Genomic DNA, 26918 nt, shown 5'->3' on the forward strand with positions numbered 1-26918 from the left:
CATTGGGGAAGGGAGGGTTGGGGGCTCCTGCAGGAATAAGGGCCAGTTCTCTAATGTAACTATGGTATCTAGTGAAATTAGCAAAGAAAGTATAATCCTTGTTTCTCACCAAGTTCATTCTTCATCCGCAGACAACTGTCTCTATGAGCTTTTTGGCTGTTGTAAGTAAAACTTCTGACTTTCCTCTCTCCAGAGAGTTTTATTGGTAGGCAGACTAGTAGGATTTGATTAAGGGCATGTTGAAGCTTCTACAAAACTACTGAACCATGGTTCCCCTTCAAGTTACTTCACCCAAAACAATATTCAGCTTAAAGGAACGGTTTTGAACTCACAAGCCAGAGGCAAAGAAATGGAATGGAAACAGGATCAGGGTTCTAGTTCTAGTTCTGTCGCCTCTTTGATCTCAGATTTCCAAAGGCTCATCCCCTCAACTGAATAAGTCTCATGAAGCTCTTACTCTGAGTGCAGCATCATGGCAGGCTTTGTTAGATCATGGACATCTCCCAGGGCAAAGGAAGATGGGCTGTGAAAAACGGAAGCAGTGATGCCCCAGCTAATTGAGCTCTTGAGCAAGCTCAAGCTCGCCTCCCTCCCACCCCTATCACCAGCATGCAATCCTTGCTATCATTTTTAGAGTGGTTACTGTGTGGCATTTACTGTACTAGGCTTAACTCATTTCGTTTTCACAACAGCCCTGCAAGGCATGGCTGTTATTATCCCCTTTCATCAATAAGGGAACTTAGCTCAGAAGCAAGGTTGCAGGATTGTGCAACTCCAAGAGATCCCATTCACGCTGGATTCCACGAGCAAATCCAGACAATGTAAGTGGCGTTGTGTGACCCTGTGGCCCTAGGGAATTTCAGTAAACAAAGCCCAAGTCTGATTTTTCCATACCTTTTCACTGCCTCTGTCACGCTTAGTAGAGGGAGCTCTGCGTCTGACGGGCTGTCGGGAAAGAACATGGTGGACTCTGGGTGGTAATCACAAGATCACTGTGGAATCTTTGTTCCATGTGTCCTCTCCTTTTTCTTTGCCACAAAGCCTTAAGTGGTAGAGGAAGATGGGGTGAGGGGTAAAGCTGATAAAAAAAAAAAAGGCAGGCGGTGGTCAAGATAGTGATATAGGAAGATACCGTGTAGTCACCTCCTCTCCTGGACACACCGAATCTATAGGAGCATATGGAACAATTTTCTCTGAAAAAGACCTAGACTAGCAAAACAGCTCCACCACATCAGAAAATAAGAAAAAGCCCACACGGAGGCGAGTAAGAGAGGCTGAGATGTGGTCTCACCCTAAACCCCCAGCGTGGCAACCCGCCATCTGGATGGAACTCACACACTTCTCTCCAAGGAACAAAGGGTTTATCCCTCACATCAGGCACCCCAATTTTTGATAGCAGCACTTGAGACAAGTCCCCCAAACACCTGGCTTGAAAACCAGTGGGGCTCACAACCCCAAGACCCAAAGGGCTGTAGGGACCTGAGGACCAGCTTTTAAAGGGCTTCAGCCTCACTCTCTCCAGGGCCCGGTGCAGAAGCAGCCCTTTGAGAAGCGCACAGACTTTACGTGAAAGAGATTCACGTGCTGATCTTAAAGCCTCGGCCTACAGGGCGGAGCCCCGTACTTTTCCAGAATGGGGATGGAGACACTGGTACTCCCTAAAGCCAGTGGAGTCCAGTTGTTTTACCCTCTGCAGGTGCCGCCTCCCCTCCGGCTGGCGCCTCCCTAAAGCCGACTCCCCTCTCCCCGCACTAGCATCTCCCACAGGGGTGCCCCAGGTTTTTGCAGCTGCAGCCCAGGGGAACAGAGGCAGGGATGCCACCATCTTTGCGTCCTCCCTCTGCCTGGCTCCAGCTCACCGGTATCCCCCAGAAAGGAGTTGATACACTCCTCTGGCGTCCTAGTTTTTGCAACTGTTGTCCAGAGGACACCTCCAGATTGCCCGGCTCTCTTGGCCAGCAGGGCTTTTGCTTGCGTTCCCATAGCACTGTATATATTTTACTGTATTTATATATTTTAAAGCTGCTGCCTGAGGGTCTGGCTTCGTAAACATCCTAAACCTAGGTGCTGACTGAGGTCCCCCCCGCCGCCCACCTTTAGGACACTGATAGGTCTTGGCACACCTCAAACACTGGGAGCCACGAAAAATAAAATAGGCTGCTTGGGCGATCACGAAAGTTTGGGAGATAACCAAAAGCTAGGGCAGGTTTGAACAATAAGGTTCATCTCCTACAACAAAAGCGATCCTGCAAGATCTGGAGAGGTGGCTGTCTCATCTAAGATACAGAACCGCCCCCCACCCCGCCCCCGAGTCAGGTAAAAGGAGAAAACAGGAATATGTTCCAAAGGAAAGAAAAGATAAAACCTTAGGAAGAAAACTTTACTGAAACGGAGATAAGAAAATAAAGAAGAGCAAAGTGAGACTTTTCCCCTCCCCATCACCACTTTATTCCTCCACTTAAAACGCTGCTCCCTCTCTTCCAATAAGCATCTTCAGGTAGCCCCCAGGAACCCCTTTACTTTTGGTTTCTTGTGGCTTAGGATCAGTAGGTAGACACCCAACTGGTCATTTGACCAGAACCCAGTTGCTTTATGGTGGAGGTGGAGGTGGAAGGGTGAGGGGACATGGTGTCATCATTTTGCCCAGCACTCAGCAAGCCAACATGCTGAGACGCGGAGGTTTGCAGCAAAGAGAGGGCTTACTCGCAAGGCCACCAAGGGAGAAGCACCGAAAGGCCGCAACCCAAATCCACCTCCCAGAAAAGCCAAGGGCTTAGGGGGTGGGATATTTATGGGATAACAAATAAAGCGGCAGGGCAGGCAAAGGCGTGGGGACCTTGGGGAAAGGATTAGAAAAATCTGCGGTAATCATGGCTCTGCTCAGGTGTAACTAAGCTCCAGGGTTGTGCACGTTCTAAAACGGAGGCGCTTGGCACGCTCTGAGGGTGGAGTTTTCAGCCCCCTGACGTCAAAAGGTCACGGAGTGGACACTCACGCATGCCCAGTTGGAGGATCCTGGTCCTATCCAGTCTTAACCAGCGCAGCTCCAACTAGACACAGCTGACTCCAATTCCCAGCGAACAACTGGGGCAGACATCTTGTTTAGGCTCCGTGCCACCTGGAGGACAGGCAAGTCTTTTGTAGATGACCTTGATTCGTGAAGGCAGGTGAAATGGATTTGACTAATGCTTCCCCAGGGTTTCAGCAGTCCTCCATAATCCAGCTCTCTATGGAACCTGATCAGTTACCAAGTTGAGAGAGACACTTCCGTGTTTTCCCACCACTTGTACCAGAGTGCTTGGAACAGTCCGAGATAGATGGATTTTCTCCCTGGACACCTTGATCCAGAGGGAAGGAACGCATTCTGCAGTACCTCCAAATGTGTACTCCAGTGGTCTTTTGTTTTGTGTCTCTGGACTTTTGCTTGGGTTTCCCTCCTTACTTGGAATGTCTCTTCCACACCCTCTGACTCTACTTACATTTCAAGCCTCAGGCATCTTCTACTTTAGGACAACTCCCTTCATTCCACATATTACTGGCCCCAACATGCTCTTTCTCTGAGCTCCCATGGTGATCTGTATTTCTCAGTTATCTGTTCATGTGTTTGTCTTTTCCAACAATTTGCAGGCATGTTCATCTTTACATGCTTCCTAACAGATTGTTTGGCCTTTAGCAGAGGGTCAATAAATGTTTATTGAATGAGTTGAATGGAGGTTTAGAGATGCAAATGAGTCGAAAGCTGACCTTATGAAGCCTTAGTCCACTCTTATAGCTAGCCATCTCCAGGCACCTGACCCCTCTATTCACTGTTTCTGGCTGTGCAGGTGCAATCTGCCTAAGGACTGGGACCAGGCTGACCAATTATTAAAAGAGCTTATGATATGATAATAATAGCTAGCATATGTTGAGTGATTACTATGCCCCGGGTACTGTTCTAAGCACATTGCATAATCATTTAATTCTCACAGTTCTGTAAGGTAATCATCCCTGCTTTATAGATGAGGAAACTAAGACCTAGAGAGGTAAGTGACAGGCCATGGACACAGCCAGGAAGTGGAAGGTCTGGCTCCAGAATAGATACTCTACTGCTATGCCTCTCTCGTTGAGAAAGACAGAGATGGTTGAACCTTAAAAACCTCAGTTTGATCCTGAGTTTGAATGGTGTGTCCTAGGTCACAAGAAGGAAAACATACTCCTTTTCACTTTTCGCTAATCCCATGACTTCATCTTGCTCACCTTCTTCATTTTATATATCCCTTACACACAACATCATCACCACCACCACCTCTGCAGCGATTATTTTTCCCCTTTTCCGAATGAGCAGGGCTCCATTTGAGAGTGGGCTGGAAGTGTCTGCAGGAAGGACTCCGGCAATTATGCAGCCGTGATGAAGTGCAGAGAAGCTTGGACTACAAATGAGATGCACATGAATTTATGAAACCTGGAAGGAACAGGGCAAAAATGTTGTTTTCCTTTCTGCAACAAATCTCTAAAGGGATGAAGGTTTCCTTAAGATCTTCAATCGGTGGGAAATATCCTTTGAGAGAAACTTATTTATGATGCTGAGAAACAGGGTGGTTTTCTCCTAAGATGAGTGAATTTCTGTTAGAGCCACAGAGTGAATGCCACGAGATCTGAGCTCATTATATAGCGAGGACAAAGTGAAAAGGAAGAACTTATCAAGAAAGTGTTGAGACTTAGATTCAGTTGAGAAGTCATAATATTAAACTTAAAAATTACCAAGAGGAACCTATGAATAGAGATATATCAAATAATGCTGAAGCTTCCCCTGGGTGGCTACACAAAGCCCCAGAGCTTGCAGGGCTTGAAAATCAACCAAGCACATGTATTTTTAAAGAACTCCATGGGGATTTTGAACATCTTTACCTATTTTCGCGTATGGTTATTTCCATAGCCTCTGTCAGGAAAAACGGAAAGATATTTATAGTTATCAGAGCAAGGATTTATACTGAAATATCTATATGCTTTTTATTTGAAGGATAGAGAATTCTGGAATAGACATTATTGGAGAGACAGGGAAGATAGATCTTTCTCTCTAGATGTCTTTAGGAATAGAAGATGCACCTTATAAGTGAGGAGTTCATCTTGGAGATGAAAAGACTGATTAAAATTTTAATAAGCTATTATCCATTCTGTGAAAATTAGTCTCTGAATCTGTTAATATGATTGTGACCAAAATGGCCAGAAGCAGCAAGAGTCAGAAAAAAGAGTGGCCCCCAAAAGGTTTTTTTTAAAACTCAGATTAGACTTGCCCAAGTGAAAATATAGGTTAGTTATTCCACTGGTAACTTAAGTGGGAAAAAAACATAACGGAATCGGGGTGAATTTTTTTCTCTTCCTATCACAGCTCCCTCCTGGTAAGTGTTGCAAGCCTGGGTGAATTTAGTATTCCTCCTTTATTTTCATTTTTAATAAAGGGAGATTGTGTTTGAAATGTGTATTTTACTATGGTTCTAAACAGTTTTAAAATTTCAAAGTAAAATAGCAAGGTGAAAGATATTTATTGACACTGACCAAAACATACACAAATACTTCTGAAGAACAAACTGAAAACATTTCCTGGTTTATTTTCTCACACAGAGACCCATATTACCCTGAAAGCAAGATGTGCCAGTTTTCCTTTGTGGAAAAGCACATTCAGGCAGCAAGCTTCACCGAGAGAGCAGTTTTTGTCCTTCGGTAACTGCTGGGCAGCGACCCCTCCAGTGAGTGGTGGTCTTTGGTGCTCCCGGGGCCAAAAGGAGGCAGGCCAGCTGAGAGAAGCAAGGGCTAATACAGCCTTACTTCAGTAGCAAAGTGTTGCTAGTGAAGCTTACCTCGAACCGACTTGCTGGGGCCCTGCCTCTGGGCTGTGTTGAAAGATGCTGCTGAACTATGACTTCAAAGCCCACAAGCATGAGGACCACGAAGGTGCATCTGAACAGTCTCTGCCCCAGGTCCCAAGAGTCCAGATTGTGTCCACAGCAGAGTGGCCACCCGGTTAGGACGGGGGTCCAAATAGGGTACCTCGGTTGCTTGGTGACTGTGACAGCTCACCACCAGGAGTGACCCCTTTGATGTCCCAAAGACTAGCCAAGAAAAGAAAAGTCCTTTTCCACATCCTCCTCGCCTTTGAGGGCCCTGAGGTCACTCCTCCTGATCAGCTGCTGTGATTGTGAAAATGTGCCAATTATATCACTTTCCATCCAAAGTGCTTCACCTAGATCTTAAAAGGCATTTCAAAAAACAAATGATCCCGTAGAAAATACAATAATGGAATTTTACTCTAGGGTCATAACAACTTTGAACCTATTTCTGCTTATCTAAGTTAATTTCTCCTCCAGGAGTCTGGAATTAGGTGTGATAAGTTAATGATAATACAAACAGAGTTGTTTTCAATAATTTAATTATTAGACTCATGCCCCCAAAATAAACTTGCACGAAATATTAAACATTACTCCTAAAGCAATTTGGACACAGTCACACACACATCAGGAAAGGAAAAAAAAATTCTCCCCAAAATGCCTGTATTTTGTTTCATTTGGAAAAATAACAACACAATTAGAGGTAAACAATAGTTTCTTCTGCTCCATCTCCAGTGTCCCCTTCTTGTCTGGTTACTCTCTGTAGATTTAGCTTTGCTTCTGCTATGAATGTTTGCAGCTGAGGGCCATGCGGATCTGAGTCCTGGGGGGCCGGGTATGCAGTCTGAGAGAGGTCCAAATCTGCAACAAACAGCACAGGTCACAGGAGAGTCAGCTTGAGACCTACAAGTCAGGTGAAACTATGAATCAGAGTCAGAGCCCTCGAAGATTGGGAAATGCTGTGGCCATAGAGCTAGCCACGGAGAGAATGACGGAGTCCAGTGAGAAAGGAATGAAATGGATATCTAATGATTTAATCAAAATCACTAAAATGGTTGGTTGGGTGTACAAACGTCTCCTGTGGCTAAAAATAACCTTTACAAAATACTCCCAGCAAAACCGGCAAACAAAAACTTGTTACCATTTGTGGGCTGTTCAAACACTGCACCTGCTGAGAAGGGGGTGCCCAGTTATTTTTAAAAATGGGTTCAACGTCTTAGAAATACAGTTCTCTACTCCGGCTGTGTGCAATAAGCCATATTTGCATCTGCACAGCATCTTCCCTCAGAGTAACTCAAAGTCAAGAACTGATCGGGAAGACTCAAATAAGGTACCTGGGACTTTCCTGATATGGGGCGAGGGGAGGGGAGAAAGGAGACGAAGGGTGGAGACCCTCCAGCCTCACCATTATGCAAATCTGTTAACACCACCCAAATCACTTAGCAAAAGGAACCAGGTTCCTGGGGAAAGTCATTCTGGTAACAACTGACTGGGTGTGTTATTTTTCTGGTTACCTAGCAACAGCCGGGCACAGCCTATTTTCCCTTTTCTGATAACAGCTGCAGAGAAGTTTATAAACAACTTAATCTTACACCTAAAGCAACTAGAGAAAGAAAAACAAACAAGGCTGACAGACTGGAGAACAGTTCACCTCGGCCACCGACCACAGCGCTGCCTCCTAGCCCACAGAAGGTCCAGCCAGGGTGCAAGAAGCACTACAGGGAGAATGAACAATCATCCACTGAAAGAAGCAGTTGGGACGTGATTGCTGACAAATGTGACAAAGCCGGGCAGAACGGAAGTCCTTAATCCATGTAAGTTTCCTTCCTCTGGGGTATGAAATATGCAGCAAAGAATCCAAAATACTGGTGATTCTAGGCATCTGGGAAGTCCCTTTCATGGTTTCAAGAAAAGACTTTTTCAAAAAGAGCCAAAGAACCAAATACATTTCAGAAAGAATTCTTTTATCTTAAACTGTAGGCTCCTGTTCAGGAAGATAGAGAAACAAGAGTAAACATGGTGGGAGGTTTTTCATTTGTGTGTGAGTATAAGGCAGGTAGAGAGAGAGATTTAATCAGAACTTTTTCAAATAAGAATAAAAATACAGGAGAAAAACATCTCCTGGACCCTAAAGTGAATCAATGGCCCACGCTGTAATCCCATATGGATTGATGTTGCGCTTGTGTGTCACCTGGAGGTGAACTCAATTTCCTTCTCCACATTCCTTCTTGGTTTCTACCTGAACTACTTAGGCAAGGTCAGACAGTCTGTCTTTGAAATTAGAAACCATTCTGTGATTTCTGATTTTATTACTCCATTTCAACCCTGAAAGGACTCCAGCACAGCAATTGTATATTTCTCAAGATCAGCCACCTTTTTCCACACGCTCTACCCTAGAGAGTATGATCATCATATAGAACCCTAAACTGAAAAAACATTTGTTAAAATAAACCCTCGTTGATTCAGAAAGCAGAATTCTTGGGGAGTAGAATGAATCATCCAACTTTATTTGTGATCAAAATGCCTGTAAATTACTGGAAATAAAGATAGAATACCTCTTTTTTTGTGGAGAAAAGAACCCTCTTGTACTGTTGGTGGGAATGTAAATTGATACAGCCACTATAGAGAACAGTATGGAGGCTCCTTAAAAAACTAAAAATAGAATTACCGTATGACCCAGCAATCCCACTACTGGGTATATATCCAGAGAAAACCATAATTCAAAAAGACACATGAACCCCAATGTTCATTGCAGCACTATTTACAATAGCCAGGATGTGGAAGCAACTAAATGCCCATCGACAGACGAATGGATAAAGAAGATGTGGCACAGATATACAATGGAACATTACTCAGCTATAAAAAGGAATGAAACTGGGTCATTTGTTGAGACGTGGATGGATCTAGAGACTGTCATACAGAGTGAAGTAAGTCAGAAAGAGAAAAACAAATATCGTATATTAACGCATATATGTGGATCCTAGAAAAATGGTACAGATGAACCAGTTTGCAGGGTGGAAATTGAGACACAGATGTAGAGAACAAACGTATGGACGGGGGGAAAGTGGTGTGGGGGTGGTGGGGATGGTGGTGTGATGAATTGGGCGATGGGGATTGGCATGTATACGCTAATACGTATAAAATGGATAACTAATAAGAACCTGCTGTATAAAAAAATAAAATTCAAAAATTCAAAAAAATAGAATACCTCATTTTTTAATAAGCAAAGAAATATTAACACAATCATAATTTGGTCAGATAAAAAACCAAATGCTCTTATGATGAAACAAAACTTCAAACGACAAAACCTTTTAATCTACTGATTCAACACAACTGTCCCTATTAGTTGACATAAAAGAAATAATTTGATCCTTCCCATACCTCTGGAAACTCAAAAGAGTGAGCATTATTAACCTTAAAATAAGGACAAATAGGCTAAAACACATCAAAGCCTAGCTAAACCAAGTGGAGAAGTAGAATCTTGGTGCAGGTTTTTTTTTTTTTTTTTTTTCCTATTTAGCTGAACTTTTCTTCACAGCCTAAAACTTCTTCCTTCACAAGAAATTTCCTCAGTCTCACTGTAGGGTCTAAGTCAGTCTTCTCATGAAGTTTCTAAAAATGATAAGTATACAGATTTTGGCTGGTCCTATCCCCTTTGTCTTATGGGCAGGGGTCAGAAAACACCCAGGCCATGGGCTGTATGATGTGCTGATACCCAGAGACAGTTCCCCAAATCCCCCTAATTTTAGCCCTTCATTGTAGCCTTGAAGGGCTAAAAATGCATTTGTTGACATTTGCATTTATCATTTTCACACTTTGCTCACATGCTATTGGAATTTCAAACTACAAAGGAAGAGAATGTGGGATCTGGATGACATACAACCATAGGGATCAGCACCTGAAAAGCTGACACGAGCGCGAAGAAAAACTGGCCTTCCCTGCATCAGCTCACCATCATTATTATTCTTTTGAGCCAACTGGATAATTGGTTATTTGCAGGACCAGACTGGAAAGTCAAGGTGTAAAATGCAACCATGTGTCACGCTGAAAATGAATGAAGTGCCTCCCAAGCTGAGAAGTGAATGAAATCTTCTTTTAAACCACAAGATAAATGTAACCTTGGGCGAGTCACTTCTGCTCTCTGGGCTTCAGTTCACGAAGGATTGAACTGAAGTCATCATTCAGGCCTCTTAAGCTTCTTATACTGTAGGAGAATGTTTACACCTGTGTTTTGGCTCAGTAAAGCACCAAATACTATTCTAGAAGTGCAACAAATGAATGCACTTTTCAACTGCTTTCTGCTCAAGGAATACAAATTTATTACCTTAAGTTGCATTTAAAATAATGTTTTAAGGGTAATTTCTGGATATATGCCCCACCCTTCTACTTTCAGTCTTCCCTACAACATATATTTGAGTTGAGCCTACACAGCCCTCAGAGCACAGGATTTGGAAAGCTACCTAATGAGTGGAAGATAAGGTCCACAGTCAAAATTTACACTTGATCTTCCCTTCTATGAACATTAAACCTAACAGTAATTTGTCATAAAGAAAGCGGTTGTCTATTGTTTTAAAATATTTAATTCATGTAGTCTTTGCCTTTTTCTGGATTTTCTGAATAGAAAACCATTTTAAATCCTAATAATTTTTTTTTTTTGCGGTACGCGGGCCTCTCACTGCTGTGGCCTCTCCTGTTGCGGAGCACCGGCTCCGGACGCGCAGGCTCAGCGGCCATGGCTCACGGGCCCAAGCGCTCTGCGGCATGTGGGATCTTCCCAGACCGGGGCACGAACCCGTGTCCCCTGCATCGGCAGGCGGACTCTCAACCACTGCGCCACCAGGGAAGCCCCTAAATCCTAATAATTTTTAAAGAAAAGCTTTGTTTCAATTTAAAAGCACCAGGATAACTTCCATCATAAACATTAACTGTCCAGGTCTGAATTTAACTCCACATTACCCAATGGCCAGGCAGCCAGCAGCCCAGTGCTACAAAAGCACGTTGAGTCAATGTTTGGATCATTGATGCGTGTCAGCCCTCTCCGTGTCTTATCCCAATCCATTCTCCCCAAGAAGACTCACAAAACAGAGCTTCATGTCTCTGGGTCTTGGCTCTGTTCTTGGTTATTTTAATGAAGTGTTCCAACTCATACTCTTTACTACTGTATCCCTAGTGCAAGTTCCTATAATCAAAATTCACACTTTCTTAGAATAACACCACCTCAAAAAAATTGTCATCCATATTCCAAGTCTGCAAAATAAGTTGTGTTCCCCCATTTAATGATCGATTCATGCTTATAGTGTGAAACATTTACAAAATTGTTTCCTGATGGCATTACTGGCAATCACTATTTTTTTCTCAGGAGCATTAATGCACAGCATTTTCCTTCTAATGGAAAACACTTATTGTACAAAACTCAAGGTGTCCTCAGAGCTAAGGAAAATTGGTCTCCCTCACTGCTTTTGCTCAACTGCATTTCCCATAGTGAGCCACAAACAGCATGTGAGCATCTGGCATAAAAACCAATCTGGATATCTGAAGCCAGTGATCTCAATGAGTGTTAAGATTCCCTTCATTACTCCTCACGTACCTATCCTGCACCTGAAATAAAATAACCGAAGTGTACTCTGGGGTTGTATATGTGTAAATGTGTAATGTAAGAAAGCAAACTCATAATTTTTTAAGTTGTGACAGTTAGAGTTGGACTTTATTTTCTTACCAGTAATTAACATATTTGGAATAATCTATGTTGGTTATGTAGGTAACGCTGGTAAGAAACACAGCAATTGAAGCAATCAATACAATGAAGGTACAATTATGTTAACACAAGATGCATAAGATACGTCAATTGTCTCTGTGTGAACTTTGATTTGCTCTCACACTCTCCCACCCAGAAGGGTGCCCGTGTTACTGAGTCATGACCTTAACATCAGCAAGTCCCACGGGAGAACGGGGCAAGTGCCTCCACCTTCCCCTCTTCTCTGAGATGCATTTCAAAGTGTGTTTCTCTAATCAGGATATTAATAGGTATTAATGATAAAAGAATACAGTGGTCAAGTAAGTTGATGAGACTCTGGGTTAATCAAGTTTCTTTACTGACAAATTCCTCAGAACTTTAATAGGCTCACTTGTATTATTAATCTCTGAAAGGGAAAAACTGTATGTGGCAGGTCCCAAACTCGGGGAGCTTTTTCTCACAGTGTACTTTTCAGTGTTGTGTTCTATGTAATATACTTTGGGGAATAGTGCACTAGAGAATAATAAATCTATTATAGACTAAGAAAGAAAGAGACAATAAATGACCAAGATGCCAGAATAAATCAGGGGTGGGAAGCTGGAAATAGGTGAGGTTTTCCAAATTCAGAGACTCTTAACTCTGTATATAACATCTATGGCAGACTTGGGCAATCATCATCAATGGCTGCTAAAAGCATTAGGAGAAGAGCTGATGGGGAACTTTATAATGGATGGACAACATCTGAACCCACGGGTCAATCTTAATATCACAAAGAGAGAAACAGACACCTCAAGCCTCCTGATGGGATGCAAGAGGAAATATACAACATCTACAACATAGGAAACAGACAACTCCATCTATGAAGATTTTTTCATGTCAAAAAATAAAGCCTGCATCTAGTCAAATATCAAATATCTATTCCCAACTACCAGTTTACAGGAAATATAGAGACAGAAGACTACGTTAAGTGACACCACAGGGATGCAATCAGCAAAATCCAGAATGTAGAAAATTTTTCAGGAAATATATTTTTTTCAGGAAAAAAAAATGTCTTTTCACCAAATAAGCAACCCAGTCTTTTCAACAAGTTGTAAGATTTTTTTAAAGGCAAGGGAACTTTAGATTAAAAGACTCGTGAGATATATAAACCAAATGCAATACCTGAAATTATTTGGATCCCAATTCAAACAAACCAAGGGAAAAAAAATTGAGACAATCAGAGAAATTCAAGTACTGAGAGTATGATTTTAAGTAAAAACTGTTAAAATTTTTAAGGTGTAATAACGATACCGTGGGGACTTCCCGGGCAGTCCAGTGGTTAAGACCTTGCCTTCCAATGCAGGGGGTGCGGGTTTGATCCCTGGTCAGAAAGCGAAGATTCCACATGCCTCATGGCCAAAAAAACCAAAACATAAAACAGTAGCAATGTTGTAGCAAATTCAATAAAGACTTTAAAAATGGTCCACATTAAAAAAAAATGATACCGTGGTGATGTTTAAAAGAAGAGAAAGAGTCCATATCTTTTAGAGAAAGATACTGAACTATTGAATATTTTGGGATGAAATGATAGGATATCCTGGATTTGCTTTAAGATAACCTAACATGAGAGGACAAAAAAAAGGGCATCGATGAACCAGGATTAGCTGTGTCGGTAATCGTTAATTCATTAAGTGATTCTATTTTTGTGCATGTTCCATGATAAGTTTTTTTAAAGTCCATACTCTTTCATATACTTGGACTATAAAATTATAAAGGGCTCTCTGTTATTCCAATAGCATAGCTTCTATATATCTGATATAAACAGAATACTGTGGCAATAAACTAGATAGATGTCTCTTCTGGATGTGAAATATGTATAGATCAGTTTTTGTTTTTTGGGTTTTTTTGGGGGGTTAGGCAGGCCTTTCACTGTTGTGGCCTCTCCCGTTGCGGAGCACAGGTTCCGGATGCGCAGGCTCAGTGGCCATGGCTCACGGGCCCAGCCGCTCCGTGGCATGTGGGATCTTCCCGGACCGGGGCACGAACCCGTGTCCCCTGCATCGGCAGGCGGACTCTCAACCACTGCGCCACCAGGGAAGCCCTAGAAAAATCTCATTTTATACCCTGAGTCCATTTGTGAATTGATAATGTTCTTTTAGAATTTGGATTCCTATTCTTTAGTCTTCTGAGTTTACTTAAAACTAAAAAGTAACATTTTTAAAGAAATAGGAACTAAAAGATGTACATCTAGTCCAACAATATCTGAGTAAATTTCAGTTCCTAACAATAGTAGGTGTCAATATATAATGTCAAATGAATTACTGAATACCTTATTCAAAAACTCTACCTACTGTAATTAGAGTTGTGGGAATCACCAATTTGGAATTCTTACGTTTAGAAAGTACCTTACAATTTCATTTATTCTAATCCTTGTCTTCTCAGTAGGAATGAAGCTGAAAATGTAGTCAAGATAGAACTGCATAATAGGGCTTCTCTCTTTAAGCCACTAACATTATTTGACCTTGAGTCAAGCATTCAATTCAAACCTCACACCAATCCACAATGGTAGGTACACTATGGAATATGAAAAGGAGAGCTTAAAACAAACCTAACCTGAAAATGGAACACAACTCAGGAACACAAAAAGCTGAAGAAAACATCCAAAAACCATAATTAACATCTTCAAAAAATTTTAAAAAGATATTTCGGCCACCAAACAAGATTCTATAAAATAGGAACTATAAGAGAACAAGGAAAAATCTCTTAGAAATTAAAAATATGCTGGCTGAATTTTTTTTTTTTCGGTACGCGGGCCTCTCACTGCTGTGGCCTCTCCCGTTGTGGAGCACAGGCTCTGGACACGCAGGCCCAGCGGCCATGGCTCACGGGCCCAGCTGCTCCGCAGCATGTGGGATCTTCCGGGACTGGGGCACGAACCCGTGTCCCCTGCATCAGCAGGTGGACTCTCAACCACTGCTCCACCAGGGAAGCCCAGGGACAGCTTTTTAAGATTGTGCTGAATTAAACAATATGTAGGTCTCCAGCTACAAGGACAGGGCAGTATTTTCCTGCCTGAAAATGGCATTGAATTCCTCTTAAAGCTGTAGAGACCAGGGACTCCTAAGTACCATAGCAATAAAATTGGAAACTGCCTTCTGCATGACCCTACCCACACTGAAAGAGTTATGCCTCTCACTTTGCTGAAAGAAGAACTGAATTCATTTCTCTGCCAGGTGAATAATGCAGGAAATCAACCTAGGAATTTTAATGCTACATTTACTTCTTACTGGTTCAGTAGAGGGAAAAGCAGATGTTAAAATTCTTAAGCATACCAGATCCAGTGTTTTGCTTTAAACCAGAAGAAGGCAAGCAATTAGATCAAACACACCCAAGCTAATTAGTTCTACCTACTTCTTAATAATTATGTTATTACCAGACTTTTTAAAAAAGGCACCCAATTCTTTAAAGGTATATAAATGAGTGTTTTTTTCTCTTGATCAACTACAAAATTATGAGATGTCAAAGAACTTACATGCCTTTTTCTGTTCTGAGAAATTGGTATTTACAGTTTTCAGAGCAACATAAATTTTTTTCTTTTTAAAAACGAGAATCACTTTGTAATTCTTATCTGTTTGAAATAACATTTGCTGAGAAACCAAACCCTGAAATATCTTTTCCAACTGCAGCTTTGAATTTATGTCACTCAAAAATGATTAAAATTTTAAAAGTACAACATAATATATAGAAAATGTTTTCAATGTAAATTTTCACACTCAGCATTCTTTTCATATTTACGTTTGCAATCAGAGCAGAGATGACTATATTACATTTCTGGAAATTAAACTTAAATACTTTTAGAAATTGTACCATTAGAGAAGTAGGCAGTTTGCAGAACAGAGGCAAAATTAGGACTTTATTAAAACAGGAATCAAATGAGAACATATATACTAAGATTAATTACTTTACTCCTTGGAGCCATCTCTTCCTATAGGAGATGATTTTACATTGTCTTATGCATACAAATGTCATGTGGAGCTACTCTAGATGTTAATATTTGTGTTTCCTGACTTGTGACCTATGACTAACACTGGAGCCTAAGAAACGAATTTCCCTTTTATTATCTACCAGGTGACACAAATTCCCAAGTTTACACTACATCCTCCTCCTTTTAGACAGACCTCTTTCTTCTGTAAACAACTCTTTTTAAGAAGGAGCCATAGCATTACCATACAATTTAACTTCTCTTTAGTGGAATCAGCCACCAAGAGCAAAGAGCAAGTAGCCTCAGTGACTTAGTGACCAATGGCCCCAGCGCCTTCCAGACCAATAAGGGCCACTAAGCACACTGCCCTCTGATAGCCTGTTACCTCACAGAGTAGGAAGATGCAGACACAGATAACTATAAAAGAGGCTAATGAACACTGTCCACAGGCGGACACCACTTCAGAGATCTTCCAAAGAGAGCACTTTTAGATGTGGTAGCCAGGACAGCCTTCAGAGCAAAGACAGAACTGGAATTGAGCCTGGCTGACCAGAATGTCAACAGGAAGAGGTGGCCTCAGGTGGAGGTATTTTAGGTAAAGCTCACCCCTACTGCAAAGGGGAGGAAATGCTGGATGACATAAGAAAAGAGAGCTGTTGGGTCTGGTGGAATTATGAGTTTAGTGCAGATAAATCAGAGGGGTGGGGCTGTGTTGGAAGAGTAGGTTGTGGAGGGTTTTGAATGGGAATGCTGGGAGTTTTAACTTTAGGAGGTAAGTTTTGCAGCTGCTGGTGACCAGGACCCTTCTATGGTCCCATGTCTATCTACATACCTGGCTTCACCTGCACATGTAGGTCCAGGGCAGGGTCAGAAGGGAACTGTTATTCCCCATTTTTCATCTGCTTGGAATAAGCCCACATTTAGCCAGTCAAGTTTCCATCCCTTTAATGGACAAAGCATTATTTATTTTTTCAGTTAGTAGAGGGTGTGTCAGAAGGAAACCTGTTTTGAGCTTCTTGTCCATTCACTCTTCAATCAACACTGAGTGCCTAGGATGTGCCCTGCACTGGGTCGGACACCAGGGAAACCGAGTTGAACAAGACTTTGTCTCAGCACCCAGGAAGTTTATAGCCCATACAATCACTTCAAAAACTGTTCCAGTTTCTTAAAAGCTAAATAGGCACCAATTCTAGGATGAATTCTACTCCTAGGTATTTATCCAAGAAAAATGAAAACATAATTCACAAAAAGCCTTGTACAGACTGTTTATAGCAGTTTTATTTATAAGAGCCAAAAACTAGAAATAAGCCAGGTATCTATCCACAGAAGACTGGATAATTGTGGTAAATTCATCTAAGCAAGATTCCTTAGTAATAAAAGGGAACCAATTGCAGATTCATGCAACAGCATGGGTGCATCTCAAAAACAGTATGTTGAGCGAAAAAACCCTGGATACATAAAGGTAAATAGTATTTGATTCCATGTCATTCTAGAATAAGCAAAATTAACCTGTGGTTGATGGAAAGCAGATGAGTAGCTGCTTCTGGGAGTGAAGGTTGGTTCGTAAGAGGTATAAGGGAGCTTTCTAGAGTGATGGCAGTATTCTGTGCCTTGAAATTCTTTCCACAAAAATGATTGAATAATAGAGTTAATATCTGAGCATTCAATGTATGTAAATATCTCAAACAAACGATATATAGCAACTTAAGAGTCCAGAAGGAAAACAAGTGACAAAATATGGTGGAAAGTAACACAAGGATTTACTGGACACTACAGAATCATAAGGAAAGCTCCTAACCCAGATTGGGAGGGTCTGGATAGGCATTTGGAGGAAAGTGACCCTGGAGCTGGGGTCTTGAAAGATGAACAAGAGTTTACCAGGTTGAGAATAAAGGGTGGAGGAGAGGATATTCCTGAAAGAGGAAATAGATGTACAAAAGGGGCAGGGGTGGCTGGCCTTTCACATAAATGGAAGAACTTCCTACGGCTGGACCACAGGGAGAGAAAGGACAGAGCAGCATGAGATGAGGCTGAGAGATCAGAGGTCAGATCAGGCCTCCAGGCCCAAGCACATAACCTCCTGCGCTTCATCAGCAATGACTAATTTCAGCACATGGTGCATCTGAATAAGCCCAAGGAACGTGACCCAAAAAAGCTCTAAGAGGACTGGACACAAATCCTTATCCACAGGCCCAAATGCTGGCCTAGGGGCTAAACAAAACTCTATCTAAAATTCATTGTGTTGTATTTGGTATTCAGAAGACAACCCACGTGGTAAATCACGTTGGCATATGTCGTTTGGATTTCAATTGTTCCTACAGGAGAAAGGATGTATTTGAAGGGTGTGCCATGCACAATGAGTTTATTTCAACACCCACTTACATCACTGGTTTTCTTCTTAGTATACTTTAAGGAATAGTAGCCCTGCAAGGTTCTGGGCTGGAGAAGAGGATGTTGTGGTTAAATAGGTTTGGGAAGTGCCATTTTTGGAGAGTCACAGTACACATGAGCACAATGAAAGTTTTGAAGAAGTTGTGTAGTCACCAAACCACCATTTCCCAGTACCATCTGATTATGGGAACCTTCTATCATGTACTGTGGAGTGTTTTTTGAGAAGTGTCTATTTAGATAATACTCCAATGAGATATAATATGTCCTTCAGGTCCCCAGAGCAACTATTTTGGAAGCGGCCCAGTGGATGAAGCAACTGAATGTTCTTCCTAATGCTCTAAACACAAGGTATAACAGTAACAGAGACAATAACTGTGTCTACTAAGTGCTTCCAAAGTTCTCAGAATTGTACGTTTCGTCTTATAAAACCCTCATACCACCTACAAAGTAGATACTGTCAGAAGTCCAATTTTACAGATGAGGAAACTGACACACACCAAGTTTAAGCACTTGCTTAAGTTTTCACAGGTGGTAAATCTGAACCCAGGCCTTCTATCTTCACCACTATGCCACTCAGCCACCTCCACTGTTCAATACTGATCAGGTTTATTCCTTCATGCATTCATTTGTTAATCTATTCATTGATTCATTCATTCAAATCCCTCATGTAAAAGTGAAGTACCAGAAAATACACCTAAAGTTCATTACATTGGAAAAAGCATCGTTTTAGTCTATGTTTGCTGAAACTTGGTTTAGGAGGTGGGAGAAGATGGATTCTTTATCCTTTTATCTTTGAATGACAGGGGAATATCACATCACCTACCTTCTTCACATGAACATATGTCTCGTCTTGATCACTCTGGTCAAAAATGATATTGCTAGGCAGGCTTCCGCCCTAGTGTTTTTTCTGGGTCCTTGTTGAATTAGTCATTTAATCAAGCCCTTCATGAAATACATTTTCTGAAATTTTCTTGAACCATACATCCTCAAAGTTAGCCAATAGTCTAAAAAGGTAAAATAACCATCTCTAAAAAAAATACCCACCATATCTATATATTACCTATATCTCTTATCTGAAGAGGAAATATTTTAATTTGAAGATGAAATATTTTAACTCACTGGCAGCAGCATTTGCAAAAATGCTTCCATATTCCTATCAGAAGCAATGATAATTTCTTTGAGTAGGATAATTTTTTTTTTTTTTTTTTTTTTTTGCGGTACACGGGCCTCTCACTGTTGTGGCCTCTCCCGTTGCGGAGCACAGGCTCCAGACACGCAGGCTCAGCGGCCATGGCTCACGGGCCCAGCCGCTCCGCGGCATGTGGGATCTTCCCGGACCGGGGCACAAACCCGTGTCCCCTGCATCGGCAGGCGGACTCTCAACCACTGTGCCACCAGGGAAGCCCAGAGTAGGATAATTTTAATGTGATTTTTCCCAGTACTTTGCTCACACAGTTAAGATTTAAGCTTTTCCCCGCTATGCCCATTAAGGTAATCACCTCATACCCAGCTCAGAGCAGAGGTAGCTCATAAAAGACAAATGTGGTATCTGATCTTTCACGATGCTTCACCTCAGGTTGCTTGTTCAGCATAAAATAACTAAAATTTAAAAAAAAATCTTTTCAGATAGTTGAGTGAAGTACCCTAAAAGGCAGCTAAGCACACCCTCCCCCTTGCAATACTGCTGCATTCTCCTTTCAAGGGGGATGGGATTCCAGTCCGCAGTCCTCGGGGACACATCAGTGTGTGACTGTACATCCTCACACTGGAGCCCAAATGCAAAATAGCGCCTCATGACTATGCTGACTAACACACCATCACATTTTGGCCCAAACCTTCCTTTTGTTTTCTCCTTCCAAGCTATGTGCCAGTGAAAAGTAGTTTGCACATGCAAAACTTTGTGGGTGCATTTTAGAGCTCATGCTGAACAGAAGCATCAAGTGTCTAAAAATACAGGATGAGCTCTACTTTGTGTATAATCTATCATGCCAATCTGGATACATTAACAAGTAATCAAAAATAGGTTAACTATTTTTGGTAGGAATAAATTCATCAAGAGTCAGAAGTTTAATCTACTCATTGGAAGTAACACAGCTTTAAAAGCCTTTAGTTTCTTAAAAGAAGGTTCCATTTTAATCAGATGGAATATATATTAAGAATTATACATTCCATATTCTTGTTATATAATAACATCCTCAAAACAGAGCCATATGGAAACAAGTCAAGGAAACACAACCTACATTTATCCAAAAGTTTAGGCTTACGTAATTTTAAGAATATTTAATAGCTCCATATTTACTACACTAAAATAAGAAAAAAAACCCCAGCATAGCTAAACAGTTAACTGCAAGGGTGCATCTGAAATGAGAAGAATACAAGCCTAAGATCCTAAGCACAGATTCTAGAAGCTTTTGGCAAAGCCAAGTATGTGAAGTCTCTTTCTCCTTGACTCCTAATATCTCACCATCCCATCTTCCGCCATCTGCCTCTAGCAAATGTCAGTGGATTCCCAGGATGGAAGCATGTTTCCTTTCTGATTCATTCCTAAAAGACTCCCCAAAATATGGCCTACTGCAATTGAGCATGACTGCCCTGAATTCATGGTAAATAACCAAAGCCATAGTCTTCTTTCAGCCATCCAGAAGAATCAAGAATCCCTCCCATCTAAAGGACTGGTGTCTAGGGCTTCCCTGGTGGCGCAGTGGTTGAGAGTCTGCCTGCTAATGCAGGGGACACGGGTTCGAGCCCTGGTCTGGGAGGATCCCACATGCCGCGGAGCAGCTAGGCCCGTGAGCCACGGCCGCTGAGCCTGCGCGTCTGGAGCCTGTGCTCCTGCAACAAGAGAGGCTGCGATAGTGAGAGGCCTGCGTACCGCAATGAAGAGTGGCCCCCACTTGCCACAACTAGAGAAAGCCCTCGCACAGAAACGAAGACCCAACACAGCAAAAATAAATAAATTAATTAATAAACTCCTACCAACAACATCTTCTTAAAAAAAAAAGAAAAATAAAGGACTGGTGTCTAAATTGAACACTTACAGACTCCTATACTGACAGCCCAAACCATCTTTGAGAAATAGGAACTTCAAAATTCAGAATCTACAAGAAAGTACTGAGGCTTCTGAGAACATGTTAGAAAACAGAGCGTTAAAATCACCTCCTGATTTGGGGTTTTGCATGGAGAGGGCTCTGAGCACGCGATTCCTGTTTTTTGTTGCTGGCGTATTTTTGAGACTCTTAGAACACAAGGTCCTTATTGCAATGTTATAACATTCTGTGTGATTAATTGATTGCAAGTCACTGCACAGGGTGCCAAGATCGCTGGTAGGAAGCAGGTCATTAAATAAAATTTAAACTCTGCCAATGTTTTGCTTGTAAATGCTTCTTGCAAAGCTTTACAGCAGCACCAGTCCTTACAAAATGACCTCAATTCACCTGAGAAGTAGAGTCTCCTGTATTTTTGGTGGATGATCCAAATATTCTATATTTAATCCAAACATCCAGCATGTTATGTTTTAGGAAGAAAAACCTGTAGTGTAATGAAATTTGCACAAAGAGGGCTATGGAAAAGAGTCGCCATGAAAATAATTAAATTCTGCACAGTTGTACTGTGAAATTGTTCAGCAAAAGGCTCAGGGTCCTATCCTGCAGAACTGGGAACCTCTGTAAGACCACATTTTTCCTTAGGTAAACCTTCAAACCAAGGATTAACATTTCAAATTAAATTGAATTAATATCTTACCTAGAAAGAGAATGGATACCCTGGCCCCTTCTCCAAGCAAACTCCACAGTGATTTATCATGGCAAATTAGCATCTCCACAGATCAAAACCCAGGCCCTGGCTTATTTATTATCTGGCTCGAAGTCTGAGCAGAAAAACAGGACAAGACGTTGGCCCCTCAGCCAGCTGTTTCTGGGACCTGACCAGCTGAGGACACATAGGTGCCTTTCAGTCAGTCTGTCTGGGGTACAGCAAAGGGATATATTTCTTAAGATGCCACCACATTTGATTTTAAGATTGCTATGATAAATATATGATCTTTCAGGCAACACTTTAAGGCTGACAAGTAGAAGGTGGTGCCGGGGAAATTGGTTCACATTCTAAGAGTGTACTTAACGAAACAAATACTAATTGTTTTGCCTGGGGAGATACATTGAACTGTTAAATAGGATTTAGCAGAAGAAAAAGGGTTTAAGAAAGTGTTTCACTGATGTTGAGCTAGCTGCCCATGTTTAATTTACTGGTGTTCAAGCTACTTTATGGTTAAAAAAGAAATACCCCAGTGAACAGATAGGCTGACTAATTGTTGTTCATATAACAATTAAATGCTAAGTTGTTTATGTGACATCTTCCTAAAAGGACAGCAATGAATTCATTTCTACTTGTTTAGAATAAATTAAGGCATTTTATGGAGAATATGTTTTAACTGTTTGAGCTTTCATTTGCTACACATGGCCCTGTGGGGCTATATGTACAATATTCTAAAGGGAAAAATAACTCATATAAGAAGATGCCCTCTAGAGTTGAACAAAGAGTACCTATATCAAACTGATAAATGTGTATACATCTGAAATCAAATTTATTTCAACATTAATGAGGAAGAAAAGTTGGCAACTGTTAAAGTCTGCTACCTAGAATCCAGAAAGGTATTTATGGCAAGCAATTTTATAGTTATCCTGACATTTCAGGAATGCTACCTCACATATACCCATCTTACAAAAGTTTTCAAACTCACTCAATCCAGGTAGCTAGCCTGAAGCACTTGCCTAGTCCACCTGTATTAACCCCCATCACACCCCACACGTCTACTGGCTTTCCTCAACCTGTTTCAATGCCTCAGTCAAGTCAAGCTGTGTGACTCAAGCTCATAGTTGCTTTCATTTCTGCTGAAGAGTGTGGACCTTGACTCCTTCATTCATGTCACAAATTTTTATCAAATGTTCATTAGATGCCAAACACTGTGCACTGTGCTTTGTTAATTGTGATAGAGCAATGAACAAAGGAGATACATGGAGCGCCCCACTCTCTTGAAGCTTATTCTACAGTGGGACAGGCAGACCTTACATAAATGATTACACATGTCATTAATTCAAATTATGAGAAGTGCTAACAAGGGGTGTTTCCTGGTGATTCTGAGCCTTGATTTTTATCAGTCTATCCAGGACTAACAAGGACAAATAAATTCAGGATAACTGAACCCAAAAAGAGATTAAGGTCATAAACCAGAACACAATTTTTAAATTTAAAGTGAGAAATGGTTTAAACCAAAATACTCCTGTTGGGTGTTCTCAGCATTTTCTTTCTGGTAGGAAAGCCTATTCAGGGAACTCAAGTATTATTAGTTTTCCTGGGGATATACTGATATAATGCAACCATTTATATAATGCAACCCATGAGGGTTGGATGTTCGGTAGATATGGAAGTTCTACATCCCAAGTTGAGATGTTCAGTCTTGCTGCCAAAATATCTCTTACATTTGGTTCTGAAAACATGGTTGACTCATGTAACTTCTTCTCTTCAGAGAGGAACAAAGGGAAGTAATATGCTGTGACTTTTTCCCTAAGACAGTTCTGGTGATATACTAACAAACACCTCCTCCTAGACCAATATGGAAAAGTAGTTAACCCTTTATATTCTAATATATTTCCATTCTGAGTAAAAAAATTCCCCAATTTACATATTTAAAAAAAAATCACATTTGAAACTATTGGCTTCCTACTGACATTTAGGAGACACTTTCATTTCTATCAGCAGGCCACCTCTGAATCACAATTACAATGAATTCTTTCTACCAGGTAGGGATGAAGCTGAAGTTCACCGGATCCCAGAACATGCTTGGCAATTTTTTTTTTTAAAGTTCTGCTAACACTTCCTTCTCTTTTGTACAGATGAGGAATTAAGGCTTAGGAATCACGCAGCCATAGGAGCCCAAGTTAGCATTTGAACTGAGGTTCTCTAACATCAAGCCCAGCACTCCAGGCTGGCAGTGCAGGGGAAGATAACAGGATGACTGCTTCAGAATCACTTAAAGAAAATGTCAGATACACAAATTTGCAGGCCCAGCCAAGTCCTACCGAATCAGAATCTCTGCACAGAGGAATTCATATTTCTATTGCCTGCTCCCAGAAACCATGGTACACAGCCAGCTACAGTAACCACGGTTCTGGTAGCCAGTCCCACCCACAGCATCTCACTTCTCATGAGCCTCACAGTTAGAGGGTGGCCCTCTGTAACACCATCACAGGATTTTGGGAGCTGGAGTTGGGGGGCAAAGTCTCTCTGGGTTTTAATACACTGGCCTTAACTCCATCCAGTACACTCAACTCCATTTTTCTAAATTCATCTTTTCACAGAGACTGAATGAATAAAAAGAAAAGTTGTCTTCTTTGAAAAACAGAGACAGCAACCACCATCTCACAGGATGTTGTAAAGGGCAAATGAGACCATGAATTCAAAATGTGCTTTCGAATGGCATGAAGTGCCATATAATATTACATTAATTCACCCAAACGTGAACTAATTGGGATGGAATTTCCAAGCCAAGAGGAATATAAACTTCTCAATTTAAGTGAAAAAGAAAGTACAAGTTAGACCATCTATTTTTACAAATAAAGTTTTACTGGAACACAGCTAATCTCATTTTTTTTTTTAACATCTTGATTGGAGTATAATTGCTTTACAGTGGTGTGTTAGTTTCTTAATGTACTGTCTATGGCTGATTTAGAGCTATAACGGCAGAGTTGACTATATGCAACAAAGACCGACGGCCTGAGAAGACTCAAGTCTTCACTGTGCGGTCCTTTAAGGAAAAGTCTGCCACCCCCTCTGAACCAGATGGTCATATTTTTCTTAGGCAAACATAAAACATCAGTCCTTAGCTGAACACCCCACATTTTAGGCAAGTCCTAAAAATTGAATTTTCACGGTTGGATGGACATGGGGGTGAGAGAGGAGACAGTCCCCAGATTCTGATTTGTGGAAGGCATGATGTTTTCTTTGCCCACTTTGGATCATTGTCCCAGGAGTCATTGAGACTGACAGGAGCACGCCTTATCCTTCAGGTATGTTTGGTACCTAAATGGTTACAAACTTTCCTTGCAAAGCCAACCCTTAATCACTTTGAGAGTAAAGCCGCACTGTACTAGAGAGTTCAAATATGTAACCCACAGACCACATACATGTGTATGTACATGTATGTATATATGTACTTGTATGTAGGGTGGTTTTTTTTTTTCCAGGATTTAAGCTAAGGATGACCCAAGGTCAGGCCTAACCCCCTGGAATCCTTCATACTGAGTAGGTTCCCACTTTAGCAGCTTGTTCAAACCAAATTGGAAGCTCAGCGGGGATGAACAGCCAGCCACACGGCTGGCTGGCTGCCTCTGAATCCACCCACCTGCTGGTTTTGCTCTCCTGCTGTGTACTGGGCTCTATTCACTAAGGCGGGATGGCCCTGGCCCAGCTGGCTCACATAGCAAACCTGCCCCCAGAGAACTATGCAGTCAGGAAGTTGGCAGTCAACACCCCTGGCTCACCAGGCTCTACAAGCAAATGGCATGTTTCCCTTTCCTGGTACAAAATCTGCAAAATCATCTATACTTGTCAGTGAGAAAAATTAAAATTAAGTCTTTGAGCCCAATTATTTATGCTCTTGTCATAACGCAGATGACCGAGAGCAAGCAGTATTATGATTTCCTTTAAAATGTTAACCAAAGTGATAGCCAAGATTCTAGAAGAAAAGATAAAGAGCTGATCAATGATTTCCCAATTTTGACTCCTACAAACTCCCATAGATATATCTGGATAATAACTTGATGTCATATGAATATTCTCAACCCTTCAGCTTTGGTTTTATTTAAGCAATCCAAAATAAAGGCATCTAATATTCCCTCCCAATCAGAGAGAGAGTTCAAAATTCCCAAGGCTCTTTAATTATGGTCTAGGTTTGGGAAAATGTCCTAATGAATATATAGACATTTTTCTGCCCTAATTTCTGTATTGACACAGGTTTGATAACAGATACCTATATCTACAAATATAAAGAATATAGATATTTATCACAATTTTACTGTTACGCATTTTTTTAAACAAAGTTTAGTTCACTTCCCTAACCAAGTTAAAAAAAAAAGCTTAGATTGTTAAATTATAGTTCAAGCTTGGTACATTTTTTATAAAATTAAAGCTTTCATGGCACCTAAAAATAGCAAAGATAAAATAACAATTTTATCCTGTGTTAAAGGCTGAATTGTGTCTCCCCCGAATTCATATATTATAAAGTCCTAAACCCCCATTACCTCAAAATATATTCGAATATAGAGCCTTCAAAGAAGTAATTAAGTGAGGTCATTAAGGTGGGTCCTAATCCAATGCGGCTGATGTCCTTTAAGAAGATGAAATTAGGACACAGATTTGCACAGAGGGAAGACCATGTGAAGACAGGGAGAAGACAACCCTCTATAAGCCAAGAAGAGAGGCCTCAGAAAAAGCAACCCTGCCAACACCTTGATCTTTGACTTCCAGCCTCCAGAACTTTATTATGGCAGCTCTAGCCAACTTATACATCCACCTTTTCAAATACTTCTTTGTCACTGAAGTTTATATTATCTAATGCCAGCTTCAGTTTTATGGGAAATTGCCTGTAGGTCTTTAGCAAAGCTTCCTTCCACACAGATTACACAAATAAGGTACCCATTTCTGAATTATAGAATATTTTTAAAACATTAGAAATTATCACATACTCACTTCTTAAAGACTATTACTTAAATACTAACTATAGCATAGCCTTTTATTTGGAAATTTTCTATCCTATTTCCATATGTAAAAAACATGTCATTGAAAATTTAACGCAGCTGTCTGTATTTAAAAAAATATAACAACATTGCCAAGATGAAGTATTCTGAATACAATGCTTTGAATTTGAAAATATTTTGATGGGCACCAAATTCTAACAAGCAGCAAAGCGAAAAAC

The 26918-nt window shown here is 41.0% G+C and overlaps 1 protein-coding gene across 8 annotated transcripts in view; it reads right to left on the reverse strand.

Annotated features, from left to right (window-relative positions):
- Positions 1-6389: 6389 nt before the first annotated feature.
- The window catches only part of ARHGEF28 (Rho guanine nucleotide exchange factor 28), a 330930-nt gene continuing 310401 nt past the window's right edge, over positions 6390-26918 (reverse strand). For all 8 annotated transcript variants that reach the window (XM_082624114.1, XM_082624113.1, XM_082624111.1 and 5 more), the window contains one exon: positions 6390-6725. In XM_082624114.1, the coding sequence (XP_082480240.1) occupies positions 6562-6725 (164 nt within the window). In that variant the 3' untranslated portion in view covers positions 6390-6561. The remainder of the gene's footprint in view (positions 6726-26918) is intronic.

Source organism: Mesoplodon mirus (assembly GCF_964341445.2).
Source record: "Mesoplodon mirus genome assembly, chromosome: 5".
NCBI classification, from domain to species: domain Eukaryota; kingdom Metazoa; phylum Chordata; class Mammalia; order Artiodactyla; family Ziphiidae; genus Mesoplodon; species Mesoplodon mirus.